The sequence below is a fragment of the Micropterus salmoides genome, unplaced genomic scaffold (genome assembly GCF_014851395.1).
Source record: "Micropterus salmoides isolate LMB-PRFRI ecotype aquatic unplaced genomic scaffold, ASM1485139v1 Ms_hic_scaffold_8, whole genome shotgun sequence".
Taxonomy (NCBI): Eukaryota; Metazoa; Chordata; class Actinopteri; order Centrarchiformes; family Centrarchidae; genus Micropterus; species Micropterus salmoides.
Window position 1 is genome coordinate 2,986,839 of NW_024044570.1, and position 27,274 is coordinate 3,014,112.

General features: G+C 42.8%; 1 protein-coding gene and 1 long non-coding RNA gene across 2 annotated transcripts in view; one reads left to right on the top strand and one right to left on the bottom strand.

Moving 5' to 3' along the window:
- The window catches only part of dgkzb (diacylglycerol kinase, zeta b), a 79,387-nt gene extending 69,879 nt beyond the window's left edge, over positions 1-9,508 (bottom strand). The window contains exon 1 of the mRNA XM_038705926.1: positions 8,681-9,508. Within this exon, the coding sequence (XP_038561854.1) occupies positions 8,681-8,877 (197 nt within the window). The 5' untranslated portion in view covers positions 8,878-9,508. The remainder of the gene's footprint in view (positions 1-8,680) is intronic.
- LOC119893638 lies at positions 9,026-10,261 on the top strand. Its single transcript, XR_005442826.1, has 2 exons — positions 9,026-9,162; positions 9,926-10,261. It is a non-coding gene; the product is annotated as an uncharacterized LOC119893638 (long non-coding RNA).
- The last annotated feature ends 17,013 nt before the right edge of the window (positions 10,262-27,274 follow it).

Genomic DNA, 27,274 nt, shown 5'->3' on the forward strand with positions numbered 1-27,274 from the left:
ACGACACTTAACCCCTAGTTAACCCCTAGACACGTATCAGAGATGTGGACTCGAGTCCGACACACAGTGACTTCAGACTTGACTTGAGACTCGTCCTCAAAAGAGTTGACTTGGATTCTCGCTCAGAGACTTCAACAAACCTCAAAGTGTTCCAGATGGTTCATGACGCCGAAAGTGAACGAAAAACATGGCTGACATGGCGAACTGATGTTTCTTTGTCAGGTGTGCACACAGCAGAACCCTCAGCGGCGCCCTCCTAAAAAGAGACGTTTTAATGAAAACAACATAAACAAAAAAAACCAAGTTACTCGTTAACTGTGTTCCCGTCGAGCTACATCCGTTGGTAAATCCTCAGAAGTCAATCAATCAATGTTCTTTTTGTTTAAACATATTTTACGTTTTCCTGACTAGCTTTTGCGCAGAGAAGAAAAAGAGCGGGGTTTACAGGTTGTCTTTATGTGTACCATTTACAACGTGTGCTTCCAGGTGAGCTGACATCATTCAGCTGCTTGGCGAGAAGTCGGGGGATCTGCGGTCTGTACTTTGAGCTAACTGCTAACATCAGCATGCTAACATGCTCACGGTGTAGGTACATAGAGGGATTTAGCTGACTTACGTGACTTAGCATTGCTATGCATGCCAGAGGTCACACGCCTCTGGAGCATCTAGGGGTTAAGTGTCTTTCTCAGGGACACGTGTCTCACAGTGGGGAGTTGAACCCGCGTCTCCCACACCACATGCATGCATCTCATCCACTGCTCCACCCCAATAATTAGTAATCTGCCCAATTAATCAATCATCTAACAGCAGCCCTGACGCTGTACGGCCTCTGTGGATTTGACTGTTTTTATATTTCAATGAAAGCAGAAAAATGAAATGTGTTGTCCTTTAAATCCCTTGACTGTTTCAAAAGGAGGAGGAAGAGGAGGAGGAGGAGGAGGTGCCGAGTCCTTCGACATCTGCAGATTGAATCCTTTTACTCTGGAGTGAAATATTCCCACCAGACTCTAAAAACAACCGCTTTTAATTAATTGCTCCGCCAATCCATTAACAGCTGCTATAATTAGAGGACCACGGAGATCACTGGGAGATTAAACTGAGCACCTGACTGAACTTGAATCTGCACTTGTTACCTCTTTATTCACGGCGGAGCGTATTTAGGATCTGACACAGACCTCCACAGTCCAAGTCTTTTATACTGCAGTACAGGAAAAGAGCCGAGCCTCTTCTGAAGGAACAACGATGGAGAAAATCAGTACAGAAGCATTGTTGCTCCATCAGTGTTATAATATTATATGACATTATATTATTGTTATTGTATGCATGCAAGCAGCATTTAATGTTTGTTGGTTGCCTAATCCACTGCTGGGTGGATTCATCTGTAATGTATTATAAAGTAGCATTAAAGACTTGATGACCTTGTAACTTACTATTTATTCCCATCATAAAGTGTTATATGTTTTACGTTATATGTTTTAATGTCTGCAACCTTGTTAATTGTGCTGCTGCCTGTCTTGGCCAGGACCCTCTTGTAAAAAAGATTTTTAATCTTTCTGCTTAAATAAAAGGTAAATAAAGTGAAATGATCCATTATGTACCTACAGTTGTACTCTGAGTAGCACATTGTGCCCGACGTTGCATGTGGAGCTCATTAACAGACGGCGAGTGACTAACACACACACACACACACACACACACACACACACACTGATGTGTTACTCAGAGAGCAAACAGGAAGTCAGACCTCCTGCTGGAAACGGTCACGTGACACAGTGATGATTTCAGTCCTAGACGCTCACACACACACAGAGAGTTCAAACTAACTGGTCCATCTGCAGCTTTACTGCGTCAGGAGCCACGTGGACCCTGAAACAGGTTCTCCTTGCTGGAACCCTGTTTCTGTGAAAAGATATAAAGTTTGACACGCCACCTGCAGATCTTCCCAAAAAGACGGAACAGGAGGAACGTTTTCAGTAAGGAGAACCTGCAGCTGCTGACTAGAGCTGCAGAGATTAGTCGATAAATCAATTAGTTGTCAACTATTACATTAATAGCCAGCTATTTTGATTATTCATTAAATCACTTTAGGTCCTTTTTTAAAGGAAAAGATTTGAATATTTTCTGCTTTCTTTGCTCCTCTGTGACAATAAACTTAATATATTTGAGTTGTGGACAAAACAAGACATCTGAGGACGACATCTTAGGCTTTGGGAAAAACTAATCTATAGTTAAAATAATCGTTTGTTGCGGCCTTCTGCTGACTGTTGTTTTAGAAAACTACTTAAACAAGTCATAGATTATCACAAAGAGCTGCAGAGTTTCACATATTTACTTTTATGTCTGTCTTAAAAATGCATAATCTGCAGTCGCTCCTCCTGTTCTGTCTTTTAGGAAGATTTCCACTTGACGTGTCAAACACAAGCAGACCTGGACTCCACTAGACCTCTGAAGGTGTGCTGTGGTATCTGGCACCAAGACGTTAGCAGCAGATCCTTTACGTCCTGTAAGGTGGGGCCTCCATGGATCGCACTTTGTCCAGCATATCACTCAGATGCTTTATGCGTACAAGTCCACACCTTGTTGTGTTCCTCAAACCGTTCCTGAACCAGTTTTGTTGTGGCTCATGATCCTGCTGAGAGGGGCCATCGGGGAATACTGTGTCCATGACAGGGTGTACGTGATCTGCAGCAACCATTAGGTAGGCGCTACGTCTCAGAGTGACACCCACAAGCTCGCTGGTGGCGCAGTTACGACTCGCGGGATTAAATAAAATATCTTCTTCTTCTTCACATAAAAGCAGAACATGGCTCAAAGCATCACACTGCCTCCGCCGACTCACCTTCCTCCCATAATGCATCCTGGTGCCATGTGCTCCCCAGGTAAGCGACGCACCCTGCCACGATGCTCATTTCAGCACTGGCGAACCCACTGGCACTAAGGTCAGTCAGCTTCCTCTGCAGAGTGCGGACCATCGGTGTCCGTTTGTCTTTTGTTTCTTTTGTATTTGTCTGCTTTTTGTTCCCTGTGTGTGTCCTTAATAAAGCTTTGATTGATTGATTGATGCTCCCGTGCCCAATGTAGGCGCTTCCAGCAATGGACAGGGGTCAGCATGGGCCCCCGGACTGGACTTTTGTTTTTCCAGGTCAAAAAAGAAAACAGTACAGCGCAGAAGCAGGCTTCAGTAAACTAAAATCTTACAATGCTTACAAAATCCTTGCTTATTTAACTGATGTGTGCAGTCTGAAGGTGCAAAACGGGCAAAACTGCCAGCAAGTCAGACCAACAACAGCCGACCATCATGACCGCTCAAACCCACACAGTGTTGAACCACAACCAAAGACACTATCATAAAATACAGTCTGCATAATCATCTCTTGTTCCTAATTCTTATCATTTCAAGTTTTAAGTGCAAATATCTCCTCTCGCTCATGTTGACTGAATGAAGTGTAATCTGCGTTTAATACAGCAGTAGTCAGACACTGTTGGGAAAACAAATATCAAATCTATATTGACGTCAAAAAGTGTATCTAAAATACATCTTTCTTTCACTGCTCAAGCCTAAACACCAGTGTTAGTTGACAATTACATAAAATTTGAAATTAAAAATGAAATGACAGGATGGGCTCTCAGCTAGCTAACATCAGATAGCTCATTTTAAGTAAAAGAAATGCTAATCACAAAACTCTGAAGGTAGGAGAGTTACAGTAAGTGTATTAAAGCAGCCGGACAGCTCTGCTGACATTAACCTGCAGCTGCCAGTGATGTGGGGAGACGGACGTTCAGCTGACGTCAACGAAATGGTACGGTCCATTTTTAGTGGTGTCTGATTCTTAAATATAAGGCGTGAGTATGGGAAATATTTTGTAATATTTACAATGACAGGTAGGAAAGCCCCCCTGAACTGTTGTTTTTGCCTCTTTTGGGGCGGTCAAAGCCTTAACTAGGGAGGTCAGTCCCCCCCCCCCCCCCCCATAATTCAACCCATGACTGTGACCACGATGCACTTTGTGTTGTTCTTTTGGCTGATGGGGTTAAATCTCGTTCGCTGAATGGGTCCTTGTTCCAGCTTCTTAAAAGGTTGTGACCATTTACTGTTATTTCTTCTATGACATCAAACAAAATATGTCAACTTGATTAATCTGCTGATTATTTCGCGATCAATTGTTGAAGGCGAAGTCAAAGTGAAGAATGTCCACAGTGGCGTCTTCAGATTGCTCATTTTGGCCGACAGAAAAGTCCAGAACTCAAACATGTTGATGAATCAATAACAAAAAAATAGTTTATTTCCGCGTTTAATGTCATTAACAAGAGGGTGAATGGGGGTAACAACTATTTACGCAGGAAACTTTCAAACTGCAGCAGATAAAAAAAACGTTTTAGTGTAAACTGGGATTTAAGCTTTTATTTATTTTTATTGAGATGCCTCTGTTTGTATATTTTTGCTGTATGTTTTTATTTTATTTATAGAGAATTGAGACCAGGGCCCCGTTTCAGAAAGCAGGATTAGTGAAAATTCTGAGTATGTTAAACCTGAGATGAGGGAAACTCATCATAATAATCCATAGATCAGTAACTCCGGCAACTGATGCTGTGCACATCTAAAACTGTCGGTTTCTCTGAGGCAGCTGTCTGACTCACCGTTTCATTTCCTCATTCATTCTGTCGACATCAAAGCGCAAATCTGAACGCATTTACATATTTAAAAACTTTAAAATCCCGGCTGTTAGTTTTTACCCAAACATGATCTTGAACATGACCGATTTATGATCAATCTGTTGTTAATGTATGGACGGATCTCCGCACATCGTGGATTTCTCCTCAGCCCAGAATAAAATCTATGTCCGTCTTTAGGTAGGCTAAACTTTAACGCTGTGACTCTGTGGACAGCTGCACTGAAAACACTTACTGTGGGCTACATTACTGCAGTAATCACTGTTTAATACGGAACCTCAGTGATCTTTCTTATCGTAGTCGCACTGATTGGAACATTCCTGGTTATCATAGACCTACTGGAGATAATGTGACTGTGGTGCAGCTGAAACAAAAAGTGAGTTTTTCATTATTATCTGCTGATAGTCTGAATGCGTTCTGACAGCATTAATAAAATATGAAATGAGCAAGATTGTATTAATGTAAAATAGACGTCTAAAACTTTACAGTCAGTTTGAACCTTATAGACACATTTTCTGCAAAAAATAATTAATAGGCTAACCTGCTGTGTGTGACTGTGACTTTACAATCACAGGTTCACGAGTAAACTGTGTCTTATATTTGATCTATACCTATTTTCATTATCAGGTAGCCGATTGCCACCAGCATTTAGTCCCGTCGGGTTACAGCTTAATAAACATAGCCTTCCTATTTAAAATCGAATGTAATGGGCTGCAGCACTTTATCATGCATTAAGGAAAGTCTTCATATTTCTGGCTCCACTCGATTAAAATGGAGGCTCTGCCTTTATTTACCCGTTGCCATGGTGAATCGTAGTATTGGAGCTCCATCAATGAGGCTTTTTTTCCATCCCCACGCACGCACTTCCATCAGGCTCAACATACTCAAGAGTTGATTGAACTTATTCTGATCAGCAGAGTTTTCCACCTCAGGCTCAGTCAGAGCTCAGAGTTTGTTTAGCCTGCTTTCTGAAATTGAGCCCTGAATTACACAAATGATGTTTGTCAATTTAATATAGATAGATAGATAATTTTGTCTTTCAAGAAAGTCGCAGTTTGTCGTAAAACAATAAAGTTACATGTCATTTTGTTTGACACCCGTTCAATGAACTAGTCTCGCACAATATACGTCACCAACATGTTAGCGCGGAAATGCGAGCTTACGTTCTCCAGGCGGCTGTGGCTCAGGAGGAAGAGCGGGTTGGCCGTTAATCAGAAGGTCGGTGGTTCAATCTCCGGTTCCTCCAGGCTGCATGTCGAAGTGTCCTTGGGCAAGACACTGAACCCCGATGTGGCTGTTCCGCCAGTGTGTGAATGTTGTTTGCTGTTTAAGCACTTAGGCTCTTTGACAGGTGAATGCAGATGTAGTGTAAAAGCGCTTTGAGTGGTCGAAAAGACTAGAACGCCACAATACTAATACGGAGCATTTATGTTTATTGCTTTCTTGCTACTAGCTAGATAACTTAACTATGTTCCACGCAGAAATGTATCTCACCTGATAAGTTTAATCCAACGACTCCTGGTCCTTTCATCACATCATCCTCTTTTGACGTTAGCTTCAGTCACGTTAGCTTCAGTCACGTTAGCTTCAGTCATTGACAGAAAAAGTTAACGACGTCACATACGCGACTTTTGGGTTTGTGGTCTTTGTAATTATGTATTTTCACAGTCATACTTCATGAGTTTTTCATCAAACTGCGACTTTCTTGACTTTAAAATAGATCTTTTAAATTGACAAACATGATGTGTGTAATTCAGGGCACAATTCAAAACAGGATCATAATATTTGTTGTTTTCTCGCCGTTGACTACTGTACATATTTTTCATTTCTTTGTCCTTCATGTGTGGACTCTTGGAAACCATTTGAAATAAAGAAAAAACAAACCAAAGAACAGACTCAAAAAAATCAACTCTCATTTCATTTAGAAGACTTTCTGATAGTGAACAGCTGCAGCGAGCGGCAGCCGAGGCTTTAATCAGATCAGTTACGTGCAGTGCTGCAGCAGGACGCCCTGTGGCTGATAATAAAACCAGATGTTACAGAGAAGGGACTCAACAGACCGCAGCAACAACTGTACACATGTCAGAAGTTGGATTCAGTAAAAAGTCACTTTATCGACGATCAAAATGACCAAACGATTAATCGACTAATTGCTCCGTCTCTTCCTGTGAACATTCAGAGTCGAGCTCCAGGTTCTCTAATGTGAGCTTCTTGGTCTGACAGTAAACATTTAACAACACGTCTTGTCACAGTCCAACGCACCCAACATGTTAGAAGAGTGTTTTGTGTCGTACGTCCAGAAGTCCCAAATTATTCTATTTAATTAAACCTCAGACCAAGAAGCACAGCAGAAGAGCCGCCATTTTAGTTTTCTTTGGGAATTAATATCAGTGTTTTCTCTGTAAAACACCACACGATGAGCACTGACAGAAAGAAACTATGAAACTGAGGCTTTTTTTCCCCTCATTTGGTCTGGCAGGTTTCAGTATCGTTTCTGAGCGTCAGTCGACACCAAGCCTTTTTTTAGTGTTTGCTGAACACCAGATCGATGACTGACTCACCAGACGTGTTATTAAAAAAATTTAAAAAATCACTTGTGTGTCAAACTGCTGCTGACAGCATCTGTAACAGCAGCACTGCTTTGGATGGAGCTTTGAAAAGCAGGGCTGGATAAATCTTTTGAGTTGGTTTACGCCAACAAGGACTCCTTTTAAAACCCGGATTAAACTTTAAATTATGTCGCACCAAACTTTAAAACTATCTTAAAATAAAGGAAGATTCAATTCAAACCTCTTTTTAAACCTCAGTTTAGTTTTTCCTGGAAAAATAATATTAAATTTAATCCTGTCGCACCAAAATCTTTCAACTTTAGATTAAAATGTGCAATCAGCTTCAAACTTACACTTTGAGGAGCTTTAAAGCTTTAATTTAATTTAAAATGGCTTTTTCAGATGAATTAATGTTTGTTGAAGTCTGATTGAAACTTGCTGCGTTAGTTTTAGCCTTTGTTTTCCTGTTTTTCCAACAAGCTCTTGTTGAGCCACGTCTCTTCTTTCTGTTTATTTTTACTTCTTCTATTATTTGCCCATATTGCTTCATTAATTCAGCCAGTTTAAGTTCTCTGCCGATCAATCATGAGTCGTCTAACTTTTTAGCTAGTTATCAAACAATGTGGTGTTTTGTTCAGGAATACAGAGCAGCTGAAGTGAACAGTTCCCCCTCCTCTTTTATACTCTCTAGATCCAACACTCAAAAATCTGACAATTCAATTCACTTTAATAACAACAAATTCTGATATTTAGAAAACTTTCCAAGAAGGTCACTTCAAAAATATGAATGGAGTTTGGTTTGCTTTACAAAATGCCCACAAATGTCTTGATTTTCGTAGCTTCAGCTCTAATTTTATTCTTCTTTTCTTCAGCTGGAGTAAAGAAGAATGAATTCATTTCTCTTTTTTTTATTTTCTGTGGGCCATACCAGTAAAAGAGTCGATCCCACGTGGAATTACAAGACACACACACAGTGAGTACATAAATACCAACTTTTGGCAAGTGACATTCTACAAACCACAAACTGGACGTATTTCCTGAACAGAAGGAACGTTTTACACAGAAAAGCAAAATAAAAGCTCCACAACACTTTGTGTTCCAAGAGAAAGAGGCTTTTTATGAGTTTTAGTGAAGAACCTCTCTGTGAAGTTATGAAACCAAACAAAAGGACAGTTCCTTTCTCGTTCCATTTCACTCTGACAGAGCCGAGCCTGTTCTGCAACGTCTTGTTTCCAAGCGTGATGTTTAAAGATAAACACAAGAGATTTTTTTATGCTCAGCTTGAGAACGTGCCGCAGAGCGCATCACTTCCTGTGCACCAGGAGAGGTGCCCACTGAGGAGGCGCTGACAGATATCAGAGCTTTTACCTGGATGACCTGCTGAGTTAAAGCTCAGTGTTGGAAAGTTACTGTGTGCGTGAGAAAGTGTGGCTGCTGCCGTGTCGGTGAAGAAGACTCACCTCCTGCTGAAGATCCTCAGGCCGGTGAAGGTCTTGCTGGTGTGTTGGCAGCGGGGGGCGGGGGCCACAGAGGGCAGCTCGGAGGCTGGGGAGGACGAGGTGGAGGAGGCGGCAGAGGTGGAGGTGAAGTGCCCCTCTCCTCCATCCTGCAGCGAGGTGTGCTGGGCAGGCTGCTCCTCCTCCGGCTGCTGATCCATGTCCTGGCGGAGCTCCCTCTCTGCCTCTCTGCTACTTCTTCTCTCACAAACTCAGCTGGTCCGAGGTCAGCGCAGAGCTCACGCAGCCCGAGCAGCAGTCAGCCATTCTGACAGCTTCCCTCCTCTGCAGCAGCTGCTCAAACTTTTAGTTTCTCAAAGCGGCCGACACAGGAAGTACAGCTTCAGGTCTACCGTGTGCCTCAGCTAAGCTTCAGTTTACAGCAGGAAGCAGCAGCAGCAGCGGCGTTCAAAACAAAAGCAACTCTTCTGTGTTACAGCCTCAAGGTAGGAAGGAGGAGGAGGAGGAGGAGGTGGAGAAGAGGGGGGTTGCTTTTCTATAAACTGGCTTCCTAACTTCCTTCCTTCTCCAAACCCTCCCAGCCTGAGGAAGCCTCTCTCCTACTCATGCTCTCAGAACAGAGCTCCTCTTTCTCTCCACAGCACACGCTCACCAGCAAATCCAGGAAGTTTGAAACCCTGATAGAAAACACACAAACAAGAGTCTGTAGAAGGAGCTTCTTCTTCTTCTCTTCCTCTCTGTCCGACCTGTTGCTTCTCCACCTCACAGTTTTACTTTCTCTGCTCGGAGTCTCTGCTCACTCTGTCCTCTTTACTTTTATCTCAGCTCTGAGGCTCTCCCTCTCTTTTTTTCCTACGCCCCGCCCACCCCTCTTGCTCTCCCTGCTCTGATTGGCTGAGAGGGAGAGGTGAGTGCTTTGCCACCTGCTGGTGCTTCAGAGACTGTGCAGCTGCTAAAAAAAGAGGAGGAAATGAACTAATTTTCTCCTCTCCAGAGACTCAGCAGCAGCTGAGGACTAACCACACTCACAAGAAGCTGGCAAGGCCTCTGTCTGGTCTTTCTCTTCTTCTTCTTTTGTAATTAAAACAATTATTTAAGAAGAATGAGGCAGGTTTGAGGTGTTAAATAGAACAAAATTAACATATTGTGAACATAAGAGTGATTTCTCACCGTGGAAACTGGCGCCTGCCTCTCACTTGGATCACATTTCTGAAGCCCTGCTCTGCAATGTGCTCCCCTCCCACATAGGTTTTACATAAAGATGGTGAACCAGCCCACACCAGGAGAGAGAGAGAGAGAGAGAGAGAGAGAGAGAGAGAGAGAGAGAGAGAGAGAGTACCGCAGTAAAGCAGAGGTCACACGGCCGCTGCGAGACCCACGCAGAGCACTTCACCACGTGCACGTGGCGGCTTCATCCCCTGGGTTCCTGCTCCGAGGTGGAACTGAAGGATGAGCCCGGGTTATTTTTGACAGCCAATTAAAATGGAGGTGCAGCGGCCAAAAGGACGGGTGCTGAGATCGAGTCCTCTCCCTTAAAAAGATCCGTCAGACATGTTTTAAATAAAACACCCTGCTCTGAGTAGTGATTTGTTTCTAATGTGGTTTACCCTAAAATGAATCTTCCCCAGAACAGTGGTTCTCAAACTTTCGCATCAAGGAGCCCTAAACTGACAAAAATTAGACCCCATTTGACCCCAGTTTTTCAGACCCCAGATCCCCCGTCTGATAGAAATGTTGTTTTAGAATCAGATTTATTGCCAAGCAGGTTTACACATAAAAGGACTTTTCTTTGGTGCAATAAACAAAATATTTAAATATAAAGTAGAAAATATGTAGAATTTGTTAGTGATATGTAAACTATTTACTTCAAATTTACATGTGCAAACATTTAAAGCATGAACTGCAAGGGGGGTTTATAGGTCCTGGAAGGACATTAGATTGATTGGTATGTTTGATTGGTTTAGACTGGTATGTGTTTTATTACAGAAAGTGTAAAAAACCCACGAACAAAATAGTCATTGTGTTACTTATGGATGGAATTATGGTGAAAATAAACGATTCGGCTTTTTGCTGGGGACCCCCCTGGAACCACTTAGATGCCCAACCCTTTAAGAACCACTGCTCTAGAACAAGGTCTACAAGTGGTTTCTGATTCGATGCATCCAACAGCAGGACAATAGAGTCTGTCTGCAACAGTTTTATGATGTTACGCCGGGGTTAACGTTTGCACTTGGGTTAGAATGAGTACTTTTAGAAGATTATTGGAGCCTCGTCATTGACTTGTCCGGGGTGTACAATGCCTTTCGCCAACATCACTGCATACTGTTGTGTGTAGTGCTATCACTACTGAGTCATGTTGACACATTTCATCAGCCCTAATGACAATACAAATCTGACCGTCACACTCTGCCTCAGCACACAGTGCATTAGTCTGTCATATGAGGTCATTATCAGTGTAATTAAAGATCTGCACATCATAAACCGTCATCCCCATAATTACCATCGCCATCATCATCACCACCATCATCACAATAATTACCACCACCATCACCATCATCATCACCACTATGACCATGGTCACAACCACCATCATCATCAACATCATCATCACCATCATCGTCAGAACCACCACTGTCACCACCATCATCACCACCATCATCACCATAATTACCACTACCGTCACCATCATCATCATCACCACCATCGTCACCACCATCATCATCACCACCATTGTCACAACCACCATCATCATCACCACCATCGTCACCACCATCATCATCACCACCACCATCATCAACGTCATCACCATAATCACTACCACCGTCACCACCATCATCACCATAATTACCATCGCCATCATCATCACCACCATCATCACAATAATTACCACCACCATCACAATCATCATCACCACCATGACCATGGTCACAACCACCATCATCATCAACATCATCATCACCATCATCGTCAGAACCACCACTGTCACCACCATCATCACCACCATCATCACCATAATTACCACTACCGTCACCATCATCATCATCACCACCATCGTCACCACCATCATCACCATAATCACCATCGCCATCATCATCACCACCATCATCACAATAATTACCACCACCATCACCATCATCATCACCACCATGACCATGGTCACAACCACCATCGTCACCACCATCATCATCACCACCATCGTCACCACCATTGTCACAACCACCATCATCATCACCACCATCGTCACCACCATTATCATCACCACCACCATCATCAACGTCATCACCATAATCACTACCACCGTCACCACCATCATCACCATAATCACCATCGCCATCATCATCACCACCATCATCACAATAATTACCACCACCATCACCATCATCATCACCACCATGACCATGGTCACAACCACCATCGTCACCACCATCATCATCACCACCATCGTCACCACCATTGTCACAACCACCATGGTCACAACCACCATCATCACCACCATCATCATCACCACCATCGTCACCACCATCATCATCACCACCATTGTCACAACCACCATCATCATCACCACCATCGTCACCACCATCATCATCACCACCACCATCATCAACGTCATCACCATAATCACTACCACCGTCACCACCATCATCACCATAATTACCACCACCGTCACCATCATTATCACCACCGTCACAACCACCATCATCATCCGCACCATTGTCACCATAATTACCACTACCGTCACCACCATCATCACCATAATTGCCACCACTTTCACAATCATCATCACCATCATCATCACCATTATTACCATGATCATCCCCACCATCGTCACCACCACCATCATCAACGTCATCACCATAATCACCACCACCATCATCACAATAATTACCACTACCATCATCATCACCACCGTCACAACCACCATCATCATCCACACCATCGTCACCACCGTCACCATCATCACCATAATGACCACCACCATCACCATCATCATCATAATCACCACCATCGTCGCCATAACTACCACTACCGTCACCATAATTACCATGATCATCCCCACCATCGTCATCACCATAATTACCACCATCACCATCACCATCATCATCACCATAATTACCACCACCGTCACCATCATCATCACCACCATCATAATCATCACCATCATCATCACCACCATCTTCACCAACACCGTCACCATAATTGTCACCATCATCACCACCATCACCACCACCACCATCATCATCGTCACAACCACCATCATCATCAGCACCACCGTCATCACCATAATCACCACCATAATCACCACCATAATCACCACCACCGTCACCATCATCATCACCACCATCATCACCATAATTACCACCACCGTCACCATCATCATCACATCATAATCATCACCATGATCATCCCCACCATCTTCACCACCACAATCTTCACCGTCATCACCATAATTACCACCACCGTCACCATAATTGTCACCATCATCACCGCCATCATCATCACCACCACCATCATCATCACAATCATCATCACCATAATTACCATCATCATCACCGCCATCATCACCATAATTACCACCACCGTCACATCATCATCACCATAATTACCACCACCGTCACCATCATCATCACCATAATTACCACCACCGTCACCATCATCATCACCATAATTACCACCGTCACATCATCATCACCATAATTACCACCACCGCCACATCATCATCACCATAATTACCACCACCGTCACCATCATCATCACCACCATTGTCACAACCACCATCATCATCACCACCATCGTCACCACCATCATCATCACCACCACCATCATCAACGTCATCACCATAATCACTACCACCGTCACCACCATCATCACCATAATTGCCACCACTTTCACAATCATCATCACCATCATCATCACCATTATTACCATGATCATCCCCACCATCGTCACCACCACCATCATCAACGTCATCACCATAATCACCACCACCATCATCACAATAATTACCACTACCATCATCATCACCACCGTCACAACCACCATCATCATCCGCACCATCGTCACCACCGTCACCATCATCACCATAATGACCACCACCGTCACCATCATCACCATAATGACCACCACCATCACCATCATCATCATAATCACCACCATCGTCGCCATAACTACCACTACCGTCACCATAATTACCATGATCATCCCCACCATCGTCATCACCATAATTACCACCATCACCATCACCATCATCATCACCATAATTACCACCACCGTCACCATCATCATCACCACCATCATAATCATCACCATCATCATCACCACCATCTTCACCAACACCGTCACCATAATTGTCACCATCATCACCACCATCACCACCACCACCATCATCATCGTCACAACCACCATCAGCAGCAGCACCACCATCATCAACGTCATCACCATAATCACCACCATAATCACCACCACCGTCACCATCATCATCACCACCATCATCACCATAATTACCACCACCGTCACCATCATCATCACATCATAATCATCACCATGATCATCCCCACCATCTTCACCACCACAATCTTCACCGTCATCACCATAATTACCACCACCGTCACCATAATTGTCACCATCATCACCGCCATCATCATCACCACCACCATCATCATCACAATCACCATAATTACCATCATCATCACCGCCATCATCACCATAATTACCACCACCGTCACATCATCATCACCATAATTACCACCACCGTCACCATCATCATCACCATAATTACCACCACTGTCACATCATCATCACCATAATTACCACCACCGTCACCATCATCATCACCATAATTACCACCACCGTCACCATCATCATCACCATAATTACCACCACCGTCACCATAATTGTCACCATCATCACCGCCATCATCATCACCACCACCATCATCATCACAATCACCATAATTACCATCATCATCACCGCCATCATCACCATAATTACCACCACCGTCACATCATCATCACCATAATTACCACCACCGTCACCATCATCATCACCATAATTACCACCACTGTCACATCATCATCACCATAATTACCACCACCGTCACCATCATCATCACCATAATTACCACCACCGTCACCATCATCATCACCATAATTACCACCATCGTCACATCATCATCACCATAATTACCACCACCGTCACCATCATCATCACCATAATTACCACCATCGTCACATCATCATCAGCATAATTACCACCACCGTCACCATCATCATCACCATAATTACCACCACCGTCACCATCATCATCACCATAATTACCACCATCGTCACATCATCATCAGCATAATTACCACCACCGTCACCATCATCATCACCATAATTACCACCACCGTCACCATCATCATCACCATAATTACCACCATCGTCACATCATCATCACCATAATTACCACCATCGTCACATCATCATCAGCATAATTACCACAACCGTCACCATCATCATCACCATAATTTCCACCACCGTCACATCATCATCACCATAATTACCACCACAATCTTCACCGTCATCACCATAATTACCACCACCGTCACCATAATTGTCACCATCATCACCGCCATCATCATCACCACCACCATCATCATCACAATCACCATAATTACCATCATCATCACCGCCATCATCACCATAATTACCACCACCGTCACATCATCATCACCATAATTACCACCACCGTCACCATCATCATCACCATAATTACCACCACTGTCACATCATCATCACCATAATTACCACCACCGTCACCATCATCATCACCATAATTACCACCACCGTCACCATCATCATCACCATAATTACCACCACCGTCACCATAATTGTCACCATCATCACCGCCATCATCATCACCACCACCATCATCATCACAATCACCATAATTACCATCATCATCACCGCCATCATCACCATAATTACCACCACCGTCACATCATCATCACCATAATTACCACCACTGTCACATCATCATCACCATAATTACCACCACCGTCACCATCATCATCACCATAATTACCACCACCGTCACCATCATCATCACCATAATTACCACCATCGTCACATCATCATCACCATAATTACCACCACCGTCACCATCATCATCACCATAATTACCACCACCGTCACCATCATCATCACCATAATTACCACCACCGTCACCATCATCATCACCATAATTACCACCATCGTCACATCATCATCAGCATAATTACCACCATCGTCACATCATCATCAGCATAATTACCACCACCGTCACCATCATCATCACCATAATTACCACCACCGTCACCATCATCATCACCATAATTACCACCATCGTCACATCATCATCACCATAATTACCACCATCGTCACATCATCATCAGCATAATTACCACAACCGTCACCATCATCATCACCATAATTTCCACCACCGTCACATCATCATCACCATAATTACCACCACCGTCACCATCATCATCACCATAATTTCCACCACCGTCACATCATCATCACCATCACCAGGCTCCTGTCAGCGGCTGCTGGTTGACCTCAGGTAACCTCACCTGGACAAACGACTCAGACACAAACTGCTGCTGGAGGCTCAACATCAAGCCTCTTTAAACAACAACACAATATTTTCTATCAATTCGCTCCTCACAGCCATGTAGACAGTTTTGAAATGATTTCTATACTGAAGAAATATTTCCTGAAAACAGAGCATGTTGTGTGGATTACACATAATAACAAAGAAGTAAAAGATGTTGTGTTTTAATTTCTTTAATAAACATTTTCAAAGCTGTGAGCCTGTTAGCATTTAACAGACTGAAGCCTCACAGAGCTGCTAGCATGACTGGGGACTTCCATTCACTTTATTGCAGAGGAGGCAAAAACTGAACAAACAAAATCAGAAGAACATGCATGAGTAAGTAATTAGTAATAAAATATGTTTTCTATCTGTCCTCCAGATCAACCCTTTCTTTTCTCGAGCAGCAAACAGACAGTTAGATTTCAGCGGGACCTGAGATCCTCTAACTCACCTGCAGCTGGTACTGAGATCAGCGCTCGTGTTATCTAACACTGCGGAGGCCAAACTCTCAGCTCAGGGCTGAAGTGATGGTTACTGATGCGTCGGCTCAGCCTGAAATGCTTTTAACCTTTATTTCTCCAGAGAAAACGTGTTCAGCGCAGAGCTCCTCTCCAGCAACCATCCAGCATACAGCTCACCATGAAAGGCACTGTTTTCTATGAAGGATACCAATGATATCAATATAGTTTATTAGAGATAGATTTAAGTATAATACTTAAGGTTTTATCTCTAACCCAGCAGTTCCCATTCATTTTTCAGCTTGTGAACCCTCAGAATGAAGCAGTGTGACCTGTTCTATGGGAGTTTAACCAAAGAGTGACTTTTCTTTCCTGTATCATATCAGAGTAAAACATTGTTACAAGAAAAACGCAGACATTATGAAGCTCTTTTTCTTTTAATTGACTCCTTCCTTCATTTATAGGTGTTTTTTTATATTGTCAGAATAACATGTAGGAGCCATTTATGTTGTATGTACTTGTTGGCATGTCATATTATTTTGTTTAGATACATTTTGCATTAGTATTTTGGACCCTGGGCGTCATTAGATCAGGGTCAGGACTGTATATAAGGGGCACAGGTGATAGGAAATGGTCACAGCTATGGCGTGAGTCCAGTGGCAACCTCCACCTCTCATTAGTGAAGCCAGTGCTGACGAGCCTTAAACCTGCGTCCTCTCTAACAGCCAGCAGGGGGCGACTCCAGCGGCTGCAGAAAGAAGTGTGATTGTATAGAAGTCTATAAGAAAATATTTCTACTTGTCAGCTGATTTATTCCCTCAGTAAACACTTTCCTGATGAGTTTATGGTCTCAGTCGCTAGTTTCAAGTCTTCTTCAACACAGCGTGATGTTCATTTAGTAAATTATGGTCCCATTTAGAGGAACAGAGACCAGGAAGCAGGGGAGGCTTTAGGGCGGGGCTACAAGCTGATTGACAAGTCTCTACCATGGCGACCTGTCAATCAGGATAGAGGCTGTGTACGTTTAACCAGCGCCGCTGAAAAAGCTTATCAGGAATCTTTTTGTTTTCATTTTTCAGGTAAATATGTTGTGACCAAAATGCCAAAATCAAGGTTTCGAAACAGCAGTCCAGGAACCAACAGGTGACGTCACGCCGGCGACGCCCACTTCTTTAATACAGACTGTGGAGACCGCACACAATGTTGATTTAAGGTTGAGCTCATTTGAACTGTTTTGTATCCTTTTGTGTAGTCTAAACTGCAGCAATGCGTCATGGTCTATAAGATCATCATATGAGGAGATATGTATTTTTCACAGGACAGGAAGGGTAAAAGTAACTAAAGCTGTAAAGAAAAATGTAGTGCAGTAAAAAATACAATACCTCTGAGATGTGGTGGAGTAATATATAGTATAAAGGTGGATAAAGTGGAACTACTTGAGTTAAAAAAGTAACCTCGATTTGTTGGCTACTGGTACAGTTCTTGAGTAAACATACTTTATTCCACTACAGCTTTTACTTTCTTTTTACTGGTAAAGAAGAAGAAAAGCCTCACAGCTTCACCATCGCAGTTTCTCTGTCCGCCCACACACACTATCCACTGGAGCAAAACGTTCAAAGCTCTCTGAAAACTGATGAAAAGCATACTGGGAAATGTAGTGTAACCTGCAGCAGGTGGAAGGAAAGTGTCCGTGAAGGTTCTCAGTTATCCAAGATAGGTTAAAATCAAGGGCAGCTGGACCTGGTTAAAGGTACTTGAAGGCGTTTGGCCTCTGATCCGAGTCTTCAGTTCTGACTGACTGGCAGGGCGTCACGGGTCCGGATGGAAAGTGGGCTCATTATAGTCCTTTATGACGAAATAACTCATTACACACAGTCTGTTTTTACAGGAATGATCAGACTGAAATACTGCTGAGGGCTTTGAGCTCCATCTAGTGAAAACTTTACTGAAACATCCTCTACCACAACATGTTGCTGTAATCATTATATATTTAGACACAAACTAAAGGCATCAACATTTTCTAGTTTTATTAAAGAGTGCAGTTGTTTTTATGTATTTACACATGGACCTTTTCAGCATGAGTGGTTTCTAGCACTACCAGGGCTGTCCCCGACTAAGGATTTACAGAGTCGAATCAGAATCGTTATGTCCTGCCTACAGTCGACTGATAGTCGAATCATGTGTGTTTTTGTGCGCGGTGATTGCAGTGATTGCAGTCTGTTTTGAAGACCCTTTTCTCTCTCTCCCTCTCTCTCTCTCGCCTGTCATTCACCGGTCTTGTGCAGAGTTTTGCGTGCATGCCGTGCTGCCAACAGCTGCCTGCACGTCGCGGTTCCTTGCGGGTCTATTTCAAGTAGCTGGCTGTTTAAAAACGATAAAATATTCTGTTGGTGTGTGGTTCATCAAGGGTGATAAATTATGTGGGAATTGTTGGGCTTCTGTAAATAACATCACAGAGTACGGTCCAGACCTGCTCTTTTATGAAGCGCTGTGAGATAACTGTTGCGATTTGGTGCTATATAAATAAAACTGAATTGATTTGAATTGAAAATTGAATTGAATAAATTATCTGAAAGTCCCGCGAGGTGCGGACAACTCGGCACAACACCAGTGAAGCTGGAGCGCCGTCTCTTCAGCAAGTGTTCCACTGCTGCCACCGCACACATACACGCTCCGCCTACACATGCGCAGTGACGACCCAGGGTTAGGGTTACAATTTTAATAATAATAATAATACATTTTATTTCTATAGCATTTTTCAGGACACTCAAAGACACTTTACAGGTAAAAGCAGAAGTTATGTACATTTAAAACCGATTAAAAACATAAATAGAATAATATAAAACATATAATATAAAATATAAAAACATGTGGTGCAAAAACATAAGAGGGGACCATATAAATAACAAACAGCAGCAGGTGTAATATCACATTATTTGATGTTAAAAGCTAGTCTAAAAAGGTGGGTTTTGATGAGTGATTTGAAAGAGTCCATGTCGCCCCAGGTACGGTTTTGGATTTATTGAAAGTTTTATTTTTTTGTTTACTTACAGCATTAAACACTGAAATGTATATTGTAACAGGCTGTATATTAACTTATTGGGAGAAAACTGGTAGTTCTATGCAAAATCAGACGTTGAGCACCCCCATATCGCCCAAATGGCGTGATCCTTGTTTCACTGCGAAGCTTCGACGGTGAGATTGACAATGGAATCAGGCTCCGCCCATCGAAGCATCAAAACCCATTAACTTAATTAAAAGTATTAATACTACTGTTACATTAGTTCTTCCCAGCTCCAGAGGCAAGACTCCCAAACGCATGAGTTAGCAAATGACTGTTTAAAACCTTTTATTTTTGACGGTTTTGTCTCTCAGACAGGGAAAGCAGAAGGCCAGCGATGGGTGAGAATACTGCGGGACACAGTCTGTTTGCAGTCGCTAATCCCGTCTGGCATTCTTCCCATGTGTGACAGCTCCGACGTAAGTGCAGTAGTAAGAGGTATCGAAATGGGATTCGTACCAGCTCCACAGCACCAGATTTATGTCCATTCTGACCTAGTGAGTGGTTCCTTCACGATGGGTGTCCGTGCAGAGTTCCCAATCGGGGGCATTGAGGTAGTCATGGGGAATGATATTGCTGGTGGGAAGGTGTTTCCTGTCCCTAAGGTGGTCAGCGATCCGATCCCTGAGTCTGAGCAGGATGATTTAGTGCACACAGCCATCCTCATACGGCCGTAAGCGTGACAACAAGCGCGCAGTCTCGTAAACGGACACAAGAGATTGGTCTGTCTGATTCACCTGCTGATTCTGTTTTTCCTAAAGAGAGCGTGTCCCATGGTGATGGTCCGTGTGTGAGACCTACGTCAGTTGCAGAGAAAACAGAGGTGGAAGGACAACCAAAAACTCGACACTTTAAAGAAAAAGCCCTTGAGTTTTAGCCCAGCTGCAGTTGTCTTGGACCATAGAGTGCGTGGTCCACCGGAGGTGTTAAGTGTGGAGATAAGTGATGTGTCTCCCAAAGCTAACGTGTTGTTTTTAGTGTCTCTGTTCAGGGAGCGATTACAACACGCTGTCAAGTCGGCGAAGGACGTGTTTTCCCCCTCACAGGTCTGTGTGGCCGCAAAGAAAGTGAAGCCATTCGAAACAGGTGACAAAGTGTTCGGCTTACTGGGTCCCCCTGGCCCACGGTTACAACCTTTACATCCAACATCCTGGCTTATGTCCTGTCCCGTGCTTTAGGTCAGAGGAATATTGATCAACATTCAATTGTTTTTATCAGTATCTCAATGTTTTGGAAGCTTTATGTTTTTTGGAACGTGGTTGTATGGACAGAAATAGTGGTTTGAATAAAACTCCCAATGAAAGTGTAAACAGTTAATATGGCCAAAACATGGACATTTGCCTGGTGTCTTTTTGAAAAATTGTGTAATAACTGTTGTATATTAGTTTCTTTTCATAAAATTTACAGTTACAGTTGTATTCCAGGTGTATTTGAAGATATTCAGTTGCATGATAATGAGTTGGATGATGGTTTTAATGGCTATTAAAATATAGATTTTATACCAGGCGAGGATGAAAATATATTGTCCTTTTTTGCATCTCCATTTACTCTTTAATAGCAACACAGGTTAACAGGTTCATTTACAGTTGATTTATATTCCCTAGCTTCTGACCTTTCAAAGGAGACCAGAATTATGCAGGAGAACTGATTTATTTTGGGTTTGTTATTTTAGGCAGTTTTCCTGGAAATAGGGGAAAATAGCAGGTAGTTACAAAGTCATTTATAATAAACCGTAATATTTTATAAACTCTTCATGTGTTTTATGTGTAAAAATCTGACTTTGTAAAGGAACTGAAACTGTGGCATAAATGTAGTGAAGTAAAATGTATAATACCTCCCTCTGAGATGGAGTAGAAGGAGAAAATACCTCAGAAATTCTACTACAGCACTTGTGTAAATGTACACTGAACAAAATTATAAAGGCAACACTTTTGTTTTTGCCTTCATTCATCATGAGCTGAACTCAAAGATCTAAGACTTTCTCTATGTACACAAAAGGCCTTTTTCTCTCAAATATTGTTCACAAATCTGTCAATCCATCCACCTCACAGGTGTGGCATTTCAAAATGCTGATCAGACAACATGGGGATTGCACAGGTGTGCCTTAGGCTGGCCACAATAAAAGGCCACTCTGCTGACTGCAGGAATGTCCACGAGAGCTGTTGCCCATGAACTGAATGTTCATTTCTCTACCATAAGCCATCTCCAAAGGTGTTTCAGAGCTCTCACAACCGCAGACCACGTGTAACCACACCAGCCCAGGACCTCCACATTCAGCATCTTCACCTCCAAGATGGTCTGAGACCAGCCACCCGGACAGCTGCTGCAACAATCGGTTTGCATGACCAAAGAATTTCTGCACAAACTGTCAGGGAAGCTCATCTGCATGCTCGTCGTCCTCATCAAGATCTCGATCTGACTGCAACTTCGCACAGCCATTGAAGAGAAGTGGACCAAGACTTCACAGGCCACAATCAACAACCTGATCAACTCTATGAGGAGGAGATGTGTTGCACTGCATGAGGCAAATGGTGGTCGCACCAGATACTGACTGGTTTCCGGACACCCCCCCAATACAGTGAAACTGCAGATTTTGGAGTGGCCTTTTATTGTGGCCAGCCTAAGGCCTTTTATTGTGGCCAGTCTAAGGCCTTTTATTGTGGCCAGCCTAAGGCCTTTTATTGTGGCCAGCCTAAGGCACACCTGTGCAATCCCCATGCTGCCTGATCAGCGTCTTGATGTGCCGAACCTGTGAGGTGGATGGATTATCTCGGCAAAGGTGAAGTGCCCACTAACACAGATTTTGACAGATTTGTGAATCAGCTCATGACGAATGGGGGCAAAAACAAAAGTGTTGCATTTATAATTTTGTTCCGTGTACTTAGTTGCTGCATCCAAAGAATATAAGCTTTAAAAAGGTCAACGTGCTGCAGAGTAATTACCCCGTTCACACCTCCAGCAGCTACATAATGATGAACCAGCCCGTCCTCAGCAGAGAATTGCCGCACAGGTTGATGATGCAGCAACTTATTACGACTAATATTTAGGTTTTTTGTTAGGCCGTGACCTCTAGTGGCAGAAGAAGTCAGGTGACGTGATGTAAGCAGGTGTTGGAGTGGATGGATGAGTCAAGTAAACTCAGGACTATAAGTCCCGTGTGGAAGAAAGTCAAAGGTGACATGTTTTAAGTTAAATAACATTTCATAGGTGACTTATGTAACGTAGGTATTTTAACCCAAACCACCATCATTTATTTAATCCTCACCAAGTTGTTTTGTTGCCTAAACCTGAACAAGCAACCACTGTTTCACCACGAATTAAACGTCATGTTATTTATATAACATGCTGAAGGTCCAGTACATGTTTTTGGGGAACGGTCTTAAATGTTTTTGCTTTCACTTGACAATTGACCTATTTAATTGTTTAGGTTTGAGGACGTGTTGCATGAATGTGAGTCCAGTACAGGTGCAGCTAAAAAAAAAAGTTCACTGTAGAACTAGACTGAGAGATTGAAGGTTCAGGAAACCTGCAGGTGTTTGGAGTTAATCAGCTGATCAGAGCTCTTCTCAGGTCGACATTTTGTATTATAAATTCTTTATTCTAACATTCTAATAGTTTTGAGATACTGGAGTTTTCATTTTCATGAGCTGTAAGCGGTAATCATCAAGATTAAAACAGAGAAAAGGCTTGAAATATTTCATTTTATGTGTAATGAATCTAGAATATATGAAAGTTTCACTTTTTGACTTAAATGATGGAACAAAATGAACTTTTCTTGACACAGCTGCATGCTGACAGCTTCCTGAAATAAAACACTGAGAGAAACTCTCTGCTCCTGGACGTTTTTGAGTGACAGACATTTTAGAAATTCACCACCACCGAATATAAAGTGAAACAATACTTTTCCCCCTCTGCCACCACGTTACAACCAGAAAAGTCCTCCTTAGGTTCTGGTCCGTTGTCGACACTGTTGGTGTGTGGTTGTGTTGCGTTAACACCAATTATGGCCACCGTTTTGATTAGTGATGCCGTGAACTGTTTGTTTTTATTGTCTGCTGTTGTGACGTTTCTTTTAACCTTCTATCCCTCTGATGCCCTTCAGTAGGTTTTGAAAGGTGACATATGAATAAACATGCACCTACTTACTAAACGTCTTTGGTCCACAGGTTATTCCAAAGTGAGGGGTTAACTGTAAATGAATAAATCATGACTATGACATGAAACATGTCCTCCAGAACACAGCCGGCCTCGTGTTATAATCACATCAGCCTGGTTTCAGGCCGGCGGCCTCTCCGCTCGCTCGCTGCTGCTGCTGCTGTAATAACCGGCCTGCAGCAACTATCTCAGCAGTTGAGGTTACTGTAATCTCATTACTTCCCCAGTGAAACAGGCACATAATGCACTGCTGTTAGATCTTCAATGAGTTTATTAGAGCTGCTGACCTGATGGAAAAACACAGAGCAGCAACAGAAGTACGACTGAATGAAACACTGATGGTACAGAGGTCAGCTGATCAAGGATGAGAAAGACTTGGAGGACGTTTATTTCACTCTGTGCAGGCAGAGAGACAGTGTGACACATGTATTCTCTCCAAGTCAGGCGCCGCACATCTGGATCCTCATCAAGGCAAAGCAGGTAACGACAGTAATGACGTCACAGGAAACTCATGCCAGCAGCTCTGTGAAGCTGACACAGTTTCAGGTTCCTGGGAATCAGCATCACAGAGAACCTGACACGGTCGTCTCACATCTCCACGCTGCCAAAGAAAACTCAGAAGCAGCTGGATTTCTCAAGGGAACTTAAGAAGGCTAAATTCCAGCGCCAAGTTCTTGTCAGCTTTTACATAGGAGCAACAGAAAGCTTCCTAACTGATAACATCACTAACATGGGACGTGCACGGCCCAGGACCGTAAGGCTCTGCAGATCATTATCTCCCGAGCATCAGTGACGTGGGTGAGGTGAGGTGCCTGCAGGACAGTACCCACCCAGCCACAGCCCGTTCACCCTGCTGCCTCCTGGGAGGAGATATAGAAGGCTGAGAGCCTCTTAAATTCATCCTCAGCACTGCACCACTGAAAATAGTTTGTTTCTCTTTACCATTTTTGTGTACATCGTTGGGTTTGTAGCAGAAGGGAGCTACAAACTGCATCTCATTGTACAACAATGTTGACGATTAAATTTACCTTGTACAGAAACTTCCTTCCATCACTGCCCCCCCCCCCCCCCTTACATAAAGAGCCTTATGAAACACCAACCTGCTTTGATGCATGCGTTTATGAGTCACCTCCACCCAGGCTTGAAAAAGTAACAGCAGCGGTGATTGCGTCATCAGAGGCCAATACTACCTCTGCAGCAGTAAGAGTACTCAGAGTACTGTAGGCGGGTCTCTAGTACACTTCAATGTTGTTACTTTAACACTTTGTAGGAACATTTGTATTTTATACTACTTTAGAATTAGTAATAATAAGTCTTTTACCCAATTTTCACTAATTCATTGTCAGGATACTTTGACCTCATGAGTCAAAACACGGCACAAGACCAACTTCCATTCGGGATCATTTTGCTGACGTTTTTATCAAAGCGACTTTAAATTTCTATATATGTCAGAGGTCACACGCCTCCGGTGCAAGTAGGAGTTAAGTGTCTCGCTCAGGGACACATTGGTGAATTGTGTTGTAGTGGGAAATTGAACCCCGGTCTCTCACACCAAAGGCAAGCGTCTTTAACACTGTTCCATCGCCACATCCTCACACTGCACAGGGGTAAGCCCTGCACACTTTCGAACGCTAAAGGTAGGTGTAGAATATTTACAGCGGTGGAAAGAGTACAAAAATATTCCACTTAAGTAAAAGTACGATTATTTTGATGAACTTTTACTTAAGTACAAGTAAAGTTACCAGTATAAAAATTTAAAATTTAAAGTAAAAGTTACTTTTTTAACCTCCTAAAATAACTTATTTATATTGATTTAATATCTTATTTAGACGTATTATACTTATTTAATTAAATTGCAGTCTTTTGCGATTTGATAAGGGAACAAAGCCAAATTGTGTTTTTAGCCAAATTTTAGTTAGTTTGACAGATACTTTACCAAATCAAAGGCAAAAAACAATGACATTTTATGTTATAATGAGAAGTTAGAGAATGTTTTTGCTTCATTAGGAAACTGTGGCGGAACAGATTAGACTCTGGCGGGCCGCACTGGACTGGGAAAACACTGACCTGTATATGAAGTCATGTCCCTATTTACATTCAAACAAGTGGAAATTTTAACAGGATATTAGAAGCGTTAGTACAATAAATAAGTAGTTACCAGCAAGATGTTAATGCCAACCAACATTGTCATGCACCGAAGTCTTTTTGGCTATTTGGAACAAAGCATCTTACCAAACTATGAAAAGTTTTTTTAACCACCAATGAAAGCAGGCTATTATTTAACTGACCTCCACATCAGGGGTCCTCCTCTGTTCAAAGCAGACACTGTGGGGGCCGGACTTTCAAAAATAATTGCTATATTACTTTTGCAAAATGAACGTTTTTATTAGCTTATATCAGTGTGAACAGACTCCTTAAAAACATGGTAGGCCTAAATCCATATTGATAAATCTAAACAGGAAAATGCTGTCAGTCTGTGCGCAGCCAAGGAGTTCACTGAGGAGTGATGGTTTAAATCTGTCATTGTAAATGTAACTCTGATTGGCATGACATATTAATCAACTGGTTGATGCTATTAAGCAGCTGCGCGTTATTGTGCATGAAACACCTGTAGTTACTATGGTAACAGTAGATGCCTTTTAATACCACAGGGCACAGAGGTCTGGGGCAGCTAAAAACTAATGTCGGGCAGTTATTGGTATTTTCCATACTTCTGTGAGCAGTCATGATCTGACTTTATGCTGCCACAACATGAGACTGCAAAAGTGAAAGGAGTTGGTTACCTGGCTGAGAAGGTGGAGGTGTACAGGTCTTTATCTAACAGCTTTTTCTTACTCAGTAACAGAGGAGTGTTTGAAAATGTAGCGAAGTATAATACAAAACATACTTAAGTAAAAGTAAAATTACAGAAAGTACAAGTACACAAAATAGCTACTCAATTACAGTAAAGTGAGTAGGCTAATTGTAATTCGTTACTTTCCACCTCTGGAATAGAGAAGTCAGAGTAAGGAGCTGCCAGACTGACCGCTAGCTGCATTTCACCAGACTGACCGCTAGCTGCCGCTCAGCATTTCACCGGATTGACCGCTAGCTGCTGCTCAGCATTTCACCGGACTGACCGCTAGCTGCCGCTCAGCATTTCACCGGATTGACCGCTAGCTGCTGCTCAGCATTTCACCGGACTGACCGCTAGCTGCTGCTCAGCATTTCACCAGACTGACCGCTAGTTGCATTTCACCAGACTGACCGCTAGCTGCTGCTCAGCATTTCACCGGACTGACCGCTAGCTGCATTTCACCGGACTGACCG